The following is a 10,000-nucleotide window of genomic DNA, read 5'->3' as shown; positions in this document are numbered from 1 at the left end:
ATAAATATTACTTATATAAAGTATAAACAAACAAAACAAGAGGAAGAGAAATTAGAATAGTATGCTCGAATGTACCCTCAAGCAAGAGAACTCTAACAATTCCCACTATGTTTAGAAGATTGAATTTTAAAAGATTAAAAGATGAAATTACGTAATGAAATAAAGGAACACAGAAGGAAGATGAGAACTCCATATGAGGAACTTTTTAAAAGGCATGAATACAACTGAAACTTTTAAGAGACACCATTTGTACAAAGTTCACTACAAGTTGTTTATTTTGTGCCCGAGACTTCCTGCCTGTGCCTGCCTCTGTGTGTGTGTGTGTGTCTGTCTGTCTGTCTATCTGTCCCTCTGGCTCATTCAAAAGACCGTAGATAATAAAGGCCATATCATACTTCTTTTTGTAAATCTCATCCACCAGAAGAGAAGCCATTTCTTTCCAATAGAGTCACAGGCATTGTGAAAGCGCCGACGGACCTTTTGCCTCTTCAAAGGCATCTCCCCCTCCCCCTCTCCCCCGGGTGGGACAATCACTCGACGGGGAGCACACCCCCCCTATACACTCTCCTCCCCCCCTTTTCTTTTTTTCTCTCCCTAGTGCAACCTGAGAAGCTGGAAAGAGAGCAGAGGAAAAGAGCAAAGAGCAGAGAGCGAAGGCTCTCTCTTGTTCACGGTTTTCATCATCTCCAAAAAGAGCGATCGAGTACCGCCGGCCATTGTTGGAGCCCTTCGTCATTACAAACCCCCTTCAGAGTCAAGACTTTTAGACTTTTAAGGGCAGGGAACCCTTGGGCCCCCGTTCTCAGAGGTCCCTATGTTGTTCAACAGGTTCACATAGCCTAGTCCTCGGAGCACAACAATCCAAGACGAATGTCAACGGAAAAAACGAAGGTCGGCCAAGTCGTTGGGAGTCGTCTAGTCGTCGGTTTTGAGAGAGAGAGAGAGAGAGAGAGAGAGAGACGAGAGAGAGAGAGGAGAGAGAGAGAGAGAGAGAGAGAGAGAGAGGTGCTACTGAAGTACCCTTTTCAGTGGTTGGTCTTCAAAGTTGAAATTTTTCCGGTGATAGTTAGCTGTTTTTATTCTCTTGGAAATCTTTTAATATTTGCAACTGAGAGAGAGAGAGAGAGAGAGAGAGAGGAGAGAGAGAGAGAGAGGAGAGAGAGAGAGAGAGAGAGAGAGAGAGGTGCTACTGAAGTACCCTTTTCAGAGGTTGGTCTTCAAAGTTGAAATTTTGTCGGTGATAATTAGCTGTTTTTATTCGCTTTCGAATTCGCTTTTTGTCTTCAACTTTGAAATTTTATCGGTTGAAAATTAATTGTTTTTTATTAGCTTTCGAAACCATTTGATATTTGTATGAGAGAGAGAGAGAGAGAGAGAGAGAGAGAGAGAGAGAGAGAGAGAGAGAGAGAGAGAGAGAGAGAGGGGTCCCCCTTTGCTGAGGTTGGTCTTCAAAGTTGGAATTTTTAGACAAGTATTGTCGGTGATAATTAGCTCTTTTAACTCGCTTTCGAAATCGTTTGATATTTGTAACAGAGAGAGAGAGAGAGAGAGAGAGAGAGAGAGAGAGAGAGAGAGAGAGAGAGAGAGAGAGAGAGAGAGAGAGAGAGAGAGTGTGTGTTTTTCTAAATTTTATATTTGGTACAATTCCTGGATCCTCTATTGAATTGACGTGTCGTCTATAATATCACCATAACGATAATTCCTACAATGACTTCGACATGGTACTGAAGCAACTTTATAAACGTCTCTGATAGATATGTTTCCAACACCTTTACAGCCTATGAATCTAGCTCATGTTTTTTAAAATATACTTCTTTTAGTCTCCTACATTTACTTTATATAAGTTACTCTCAACCTTGATTCTTCACAATATTCTAGATGTTTTATTCCAGCTGTGACCAAGTTGTGGAATGATCTTCCTAATCGGGTAGTTGAATCGGTAGAACTTCAAAAGTTCAAACTTACAGCAAATGTTTTTTTATGTTGAACAGGCAGACATAAATATTTTTATATTTTATATATGAAAGATATGTTTTAATTTTATGGTTTTTAAAATAATTTATTTTTATATTTTCATTACTTCTCATAAGATTTATTTATTTCCTTATTTCCTTTCCATACTGGGCTATTTTTTCCTTTTGGAGCCCTTGGGCTTATAGCATCTTGTTTTCCCATCTAGGGTTGTAGCTTAGCTAGTAGTAGTAGTAGTAATAATAATAATAATAATAATAATAATAATAATAATAATAATGTATTTTCAAGGAATTATTTATGGACATGGTTTTTATGACCAGTCTATATTAAATATCCTGTTGGATGGATATTAAATGATAAATATGTGGGTTTTTGAGAGCTGTTGGTTATGCAGAAATATTCACCTATAATCTAAAACTAAATACTTATATTTGTGCTTACTATGTTTTATTTGTGATTTTACTCGTAATGGTTGGCACAGTGGAATATTTTTTTTTTTTTTAATTTACGACTTTTGAGGTATTTATGACTATTATATGTTTCATGGCATTCATTACCATGCGTCTTTAGGCTAACATAGTGTTAAGCAGCTCTTCTAGGAGAAGGAAACTCCAAAATCAAACTATTATCCTCTTGTCTTGGGGAGTGTCATAGCCTCTGTACCATGGTCTTTCACTGTCTGGGGTTAGAGTTCTCTTGCTTTAGGGTATACTGCGGCACACTATTTAATATTATTTCTCTTCCTTTTGTTTTTTAAAGTTCTTATTGTTTATAAAGGAAATATTCAAGTTAATGTTTTTTACTGTTCATAAAATATTTTATTTTCCCTTGTTTCCTTTTCTCACTGGGCTATTTTCCCTTCTTTCCTTTTCTCACTGGGCTTTTTTCCCTGATGGATCCCCGGGGCTTATAGCATCCTGCTTTTCCAACTAGGGTTGAAGCTTAGCAAGTAAAAATGATGATGATAATAATAATAATAATAATAATAATAATAATAATAATAATAATAATAATATCCTTATCGCGTATTCATTACTATTTTACTGTCCATTCAAGAAATTCTTAGAATCTTTATATTGTAAATTTTCTTTGCTGTTCATAAAGTGTCATTATGCCGCTGCCTTTGGGGGCAGCACAATTTGTAAAAGAAGAATATAGTGGGTTGAAATAAGTTGAGGAGCAGATATGAGAGATATATGTAAAAAGAAAAAAAAAAAAAAAACTGTCGGCGAAAAAGTGTAGAGAGCTGTTGGTAGTAAAGTTTGTATTCGAGTACGTAGATAAAAAGTGTCGTCTTTGTGTGTGTGTGTGTGTGTGTGTCTGAGACGAGGGCTTGTAACTTCTCTGTAGTTTTAACATCTTTGTGGATAGAGAGGTGTGAGAAATAAATATTTAGATGTCTGTACAAAGTCGTTGAATGGAAAAATCAATCCTGAACTGGTTGTGGATGGGTTGTTGTTTGCAGAAGTTAGAGAACTGATTGGGAATAGTGAAGAGAAACTACAGAAACTCACAAAAGAGTATGAAAATATCTGCTTAACCAGAATGATTATGTAGTGAGTTTTAGCCATCTTAACGATACAGGGATAAAGAGAAGACATGAAAATGGTGTAGAGGTTGATATGAAAATAAGAAGAATTGATGAATTTCATTAATTAATGTATTATTATAACAGACTGAATATTGAAAAGAGAAGAATTGACAAAGGAGAAGCAAGGAATATATTGGGATAGCTTCAAATAATTGATAGAAGGCTTGTATAGAAAATAAAAGTCTAACGGGGAATGTTTTAAGAAATTGTTGAGCCAACTCACCAATATGAAAGTTAGTGTGAGAGTATAGTAAAGCAGAAAGAAAATCATGATGAATCTGCTGAGAACAAACGTTCGCTTAGTAGATGTGGTGTAATAGGCATTGAAAATATTAGATGTATGGAGGTTAAGAAAAATTTATCATATGTGAAGGAGTGAATCAGAAAACTTTGAAATGTTATGATTTTGGGAAGAATTCAGAAAGTTTTAAGAAAACCTGGAGTGAGCTGAACAGGTGGGAGTGGGTGGCACAGATGTTAGAAAAAAAGGGTTAGGTTTAAAGGCCACTCATGAATGGCAGAGGCAAGGGACAGTGACATTGCCCTATTAAGCAAGGCAATGCCCTAGAGATTGACCATATGATCAGCTCCCAAGACCCTTCTCCCCCCAAGCTAGGATCAAGGAGGGCGAGGCAATGGCTGCTGATGACTCAGCAGATAGATCTATAGACTTCCCCAAAACCCCCATCCTTAGCTCACGAGGATGTTGAGTTTGCAGTGACCAAAGGAACTAACGAGTTTGAGCGGGTCAAACCCCAGTCTAGCGACCACCAGTCAGGGACGTTACCACATCGGCCACCACAACCCTAATCAGGAATCGGGAGACTGTGAATTTTATGTTTGTAGGAATTCAACGTCTCTGGCATATATATATATATATATATATATATATATATATATATATATATATATATATATATATATATATATATATATATATTATATGTGTGTGTTTATATATACACATATAGATTTATATTTATACGTATATATGTATATATTAAACTCTACATGAACGCTAAAACACTGATAGTATATATTTAAATGTAAAAGTAATCAATGCTTTATTTTATTAGTTATTTTGTTTGAAATGTAACTGTTGATAGTTACATTATAAATTACCTTTTGATAAAGTTTTAACTATATATATATGTATATATATACATATATATGTATATATATATATATATATATATATATATATATATATATATATATATATATATATATATATATATATATATATATATATATATATATATATATTGGAGAAATCTCCTAAGCCTTGAAGCCAAGGAAATGTTCAATAAAAAGGTCATTTCATGAAACATAAAAAGCATTTCACATTTTTATTTATGTACAGAAAAAAATATAAGGATAAATGTACAATTTTTATATATTCAATATCTGTATACCTTGATATATAGGCACTTATGGACGAGAGAGAGAGAGAGAGAGAGAGAGAGAGAGAATTATTTAGATAATAAAAGAGAGTTATCTAACAACGTACGAAAGCCTCAGATTTTTATTTACATGCCCGATGTACGATGTTGTTTTTCTCAGCGGATTTATCTCTCTCTCTCTCTCTCTCTCTCTCTCTCTCTCTCTCTCTCTCTCTCTCTCTCTCTCTCTCTCTCTCTTTATATTATGGTTAATTTCTATAATACCATTTGATTAGACCTTGTTCTAAATACTGTATTATACAAAATATTAACCTAATTGTTTTATCGTGTTGTCTATCTATTAATCTATCTATCCATCTGTCTATCTATCTATCTATATCTACCTATCTATCCAAGATTTTAATTTATGAATTTTCCTGTAGTATGTCTGTATTTATGTTTATCTACATCTATATAAGTCTGTAATATATAAATATTCCGATTCAGCGTTATCTACAAAGTTATAATAATCTGTCATCGGAATAGCAGACACGCTTTTCAAAATCAAACAAATTCATTCATATATAAATATACATATGTACACATAAACTATACCATAATATGTAAATCTAAGGCAACAGGTTCGAATAAGTTTGTCGAGAAAGCTCTTGGGTGGTGTTCATATGAGAAGCATCACTCTTCAGTACTGGGAGGTTTTTATAGCTCAAATGAGAAGCATCACTTCAGTAAAGGGAGGTTTTTTATAGCTCAAAAGAGAAGCATCACTTCAGTACTGGGAGGTTTTCATAGCTCAAATGAGAAGCATGACTTCACTAACGGGAGGTTTTTATAGCTCAAAAGAGAAGCATCACTTCAGTACTGGGAGGTTTTCATAGCTCAAATGAGAAGCATCTCTTCAGTACTGGGAGGTTTTCATAGCTCAAATGAGAAGCATGACTTCACTAAAGGGAGGTTTTTATAGCTCAAAAGAGAAGCATCACTTCAGTACTGGGAGGTTTTCATAGCTCAAATGAGAAGTATCACTTCAGTTCTGGGAGGTTTTCATAGGTTAAATGAGAAGCATCACTCTTTTGTAAAAGGGTGTTCATATGGCTCAAATGAGAAGCAATACTCTAGTAAATGGAGGGTGTCATATAGGTCATTCGTTTGTATCTTGTTTCCTTCATTTTTTACTTGTTATAAATGCCAGAAGTCCTTTCGTGGTACATATCGTAGACGATAACCTTATCGGTATCTCCGCGCTTATCAGAATTCCACATTCTGTATTTATCACAGACTTTGACCTTATTTATCATGAGTTCATCTTCCACACTTCGACATAAGTCCACTATTTTTCTACATTTCATTAATTGTCTTTCATAGTATGACCATGTCGTAGATACGACCCTCATGTTTGTGTCTGTCTAATGACTGTACATGTCTCAGATGAACATCTTGACATGTATCAGAAGTCCACCATCTTGTACATGTCAGACGGACATCTAGACATGTATCAGGAGTCCACCGTCTTCTACATGTCTCGGACAAACATCTTGACACGTATCAGAAGTCCACCATCTTGTACATGTCTCAGACGAACATCTTGACACGTATCAGAAGTCCACCGTCTTGTACATGTCTCAGACGAACATCTCGACACGTATGAGAAGTCCACCGTCTTGTACATGTCTCAGACGAACATCTCGACACGTATCAGAAGTCCACCGTCTCGTACATGTCAGACGAACACCTTGACACGTATCGGAAGTCCACCATCTTGTACATGTCTCAGACAAACATCTTAACACGTATCAGAAATCCACCGTCTTGTACATGTCACAGACGATTCTCTCGATGGGGATGGAGCCGATAGTGCGACGGAAGAACAGCTCTACAATGGCTGGGGTTCCAACAGCTCTTAGTGATGGCAGCAGTAGAAGTAATTTACCAAATCTTCAAGGATAAAGTAAGATGATATTATTGTTACTAGCTAAGCTACAAACTTCCATGGAACAATATACAAATTCCTCTGTAATCAATGAATTTCATGACTTATTAAAGAAATATATGACTTGAGAAACTGCGTATTTACCTGAAGGGTTGCGAAGGATAGGCAGTGGTGATGTACTTGCTCAGAGCGAGCTGTGCTTGATCCTGCAAAGCGGCCACTGCTGTGACGTCTCTCAGCTCAGTCGTAACTTCTCTTCCTGCTGGTCCGCTGCCTTTTTCCCACACTGAGAAGCGCGCGCAGATATTCAGAGAAAGGATTGGAAGAGGGAAAAAAATTAGATTAGATTTTGTTTTGTATTCATCAACTTACAGATGACTTATAGTATGAATTTCTTAAGGTATATTTATCTATTGATTGTTTTGTCATTTCCAAATTATTGTATTTTTTTTTTTAAATGGCCCGGAGTTTTGTATCAGTTGACCTTCTAATTGTTGGCTGTCTGCACTCCTATAGTGAATAAAATCATGAATTTCCTTTGATTTAGGATAATTAAAAAAAAAAAAAAACTGCTGTTTTCTATTTGGCAGGATTGAGACCATAAACTAATTTGATCACGGGACTTTAACAAATCCACTGAAATAAGAAAATGGAGGCCATAATCTAGCTTCTCATTCCATTAACTTCGCACTCGACTCCTGTTTACCAGTTTTGTATACAAACAAACTTGGCAAGGACTGAGAAGAGAGTGTCAGTATTCAATCAACGACTATCATAGGGTAACACATCCTGCCCAAAAATCTTGGCAAGGATAGAGAAGAGTCCCAATATTCAATCATCGTCTATCATAGTACAACACATCCTGTCCAAGAATCTTGGCAATATTGAATCAAGGAATGGGCCCTTGTAGAACAACCCTCTCACCTGTTTTGAAAAGGACAATGGCCTTCAGACAAGCGTATTCCGTCGGGTCGACGCACATTTCCTTGAACTTGGCGATGATATCTTGGAAGAGCTTGATGTCCCGCAGGATGGGGACCAAGAAGGCGTTGGAGGTCTCCGAGGAGAGGCCACAGGATGCCAGCGATGAGGCGACTTCGACGGGCAGCAAAAACTGGGCAGCTGAGAGCACGAACAGCTCCTTCCATCCCCATTCGAGCAGCGTCAGCTGGTGAGATAACAGGTGGAAGGAAAGAAGGCGTTAGATTCAATCATTTGTGATTATTATTATTATTATTATTATTATTATTATTATTATTATTATTATTATTATTATTATTATTAGCTAAGCTACAACCCTAGTTGGAAAAGCAAGATGCCATAAGCCCAAGGGCTCCAATAGAGAAAAACAGAGATTTCACTATGTTCGTGTGTGCTTTATAGTGAAATAGAAAATTTTGATAAATTTAAGAATTCTAATAGGTTCTTTATATTAATCAGCTGTTGATAATATGTGAATAATAATGGTAATATCAGGAAAAAGTTACTACTGCTAGGATTTAATAAAGTAATGAGATATTTTAGCGTTTGTAGCGAAGGACAGTTATTCTATCATATCCGTAGCTCAGTTTCTTCTCTTTGCTCTCTTTCTCTCTCCCTCACACACACGCACACGGACATAATATATATATATATATATATATATATATATATATATATATATATATATATATATATATATATATATATATACGTGTGTGTGTGTGAGAGAGAAAAAGAGAGTAAAGGAAAGAAACTGAACTAATAGTACACTAAAATAAATGGCTCTTACTACACATGCCCTATATATATAAATATATATATATATATATATATATATATATATATATATATATATATATATATATATATATATATATATATATATATATATACATTATATATATATATATGTATATATACACATTATATATATATATATGTGTGTGTATGTGTGTGCGCGCGCGCGCACGAACGTGTATTACTGTTCAAAAAAAACTTATTGTATTGTAATATTTTACCCGAAATTATGTAGTTACATTAAAAAATTTCTCAGTGGTATCGTAAGAAGACAGAGCTATGCCACATAGGAAAGAAAAACAAGGGTGAATTTCCCATCATTCCCCTAGGGTTTTCATCCTCACCTGATCTCTGTAAGGAAGGGCTGCGTAAGCGGGCAGGTGTTTGGCCCAGCGCACGTTCATGAAGAGCAACCTGGCGGCCGTTTCGCACACGCTATCGCTACAACTGAACAGCGGGAGGCCTAGTTCATGCGGATACTGCGAAAAAAAAAATGGTAGATCAATTTAGGAGGACTGAATGAAATAATGGTAGATTCACTTAGAACCGAATCCACTTAGAAGGATTGAGTCCACTTAGAAGGACTAAATAAAATATGGTTGGTCCACTTATAAGGACTGAATCCACTTAGAAGAACTGAATACATAAATGGTAAATAAACTTAGATGAACTGAATACATAAATGGTAGATGCACTTAGAAGAGCTGAATCCACTTAGAAGGATTGAATCTACTGTGAAGGACTGAATAAATAATGGTAGATAAACTTAGAAGAACTGAATACATAAATGGTAGATGCACTTAGAAGAGCTGAATCCACTTTGAAGGATTGAATCTACTGAGAAGGACTGAATAAATAAATGGTAGATCAACTTAAAAGGACTGAATCCACTTAGAAGGACTGAATAAATAAATGGTAGATCCACTTAAAAGTACTGAATCCACTTAGAAGGACTGAATAAATAAATGGTAGATCCACTTAAAAGGACTGAATCCACTTAGAAGAACTGAATAAATAAATGGTAGATCAACTTATAAGGACTGAATAAACAAAAGGACATTCAATGTTCAATTGGAAATATAATTATTAGACTTATAGACTTATATATGTTATCCTACTAGCTTCCTTGCTTCTAGATTGCTAGCTATTTTGGATCCTACAAGGTTGTGATCTTTGACAGATACTTCATTAGGGTCTCATCCTTTCCCTTTTAATTTACACTAACTTAAGTACACTCAGTATTGCGGCTTTAATTTTCCTCTTATATAACTTAGGCACTTTCTGAAATTATCTTTTGGCTTATTTGGTTTAATGAAGTCTGCGCAT

General features: G+C 35.5%; 1 protein-coding gene and 1 long non-coding RNA gene across 2 annotated transcripts in view; both read right to left on the bottom strand.

Moving 5' to 3' along the window:
* Window positions 1-10,000, bottom strand: part of LOC137643934 (uncharacterized) — a 132,774-nt gene that overhangs the window by 56,950 nt on the left and 65,824 nt on the right. The window lies entirely within an intron of this gene.
* LOC137643587 (nuclear receptor subfamily 2 group E member 1-like) overlaps window positions 5,786-10,000 on the bottom strand; it is a 6,183-nt gene continuing 1,968 nt past the window's right edge. Inside the window, exons 2-5 of the mRNA XM_068376312.1 lie at window positions 9,019-9,153; window positions 7,820-8,063; window positions 7,040-7,181; window positions 5,786-6,900 (exon numbers count right to left, since the gene is read on the bottom strand). Of these exons, the coding sequence (XP_068232413.1) occupies window positions 6,759-6,900; window positions 7,040-7,181; window positions 7,820-8,063; window positions 9,019-9,153 (663 nt within the window). The 3' untranslated portion in view covers window positions 5,786-6,758. The remainder of the gene's footprint in view (window positions 6,901-7,039; window positions 7,182-7,819; window positions 8,064-9,018; window positions 9,154-10,000) is intronic.

Source organism: Palaemon carinicauda, chromosome 7 (assembly GCF_036898095.1).
Source record: "Palaemon carinicauda isolate YSFRI2023 chromosome 7, ASM3689809v2, whole genome shotgun sequence".
NCBI classification, from domain to species: domain Eukaryota; kingdom Metazoa; phylum Arthropoda; class Malacostraca; order Decapoda; family Palaemonidae; genus Palaemon; species Palaemon carinicauda.
Note: the sequence above shows the minus strand (reverse complement) of the source record. Positions and strands in the feature narration are given on the sequence as shown.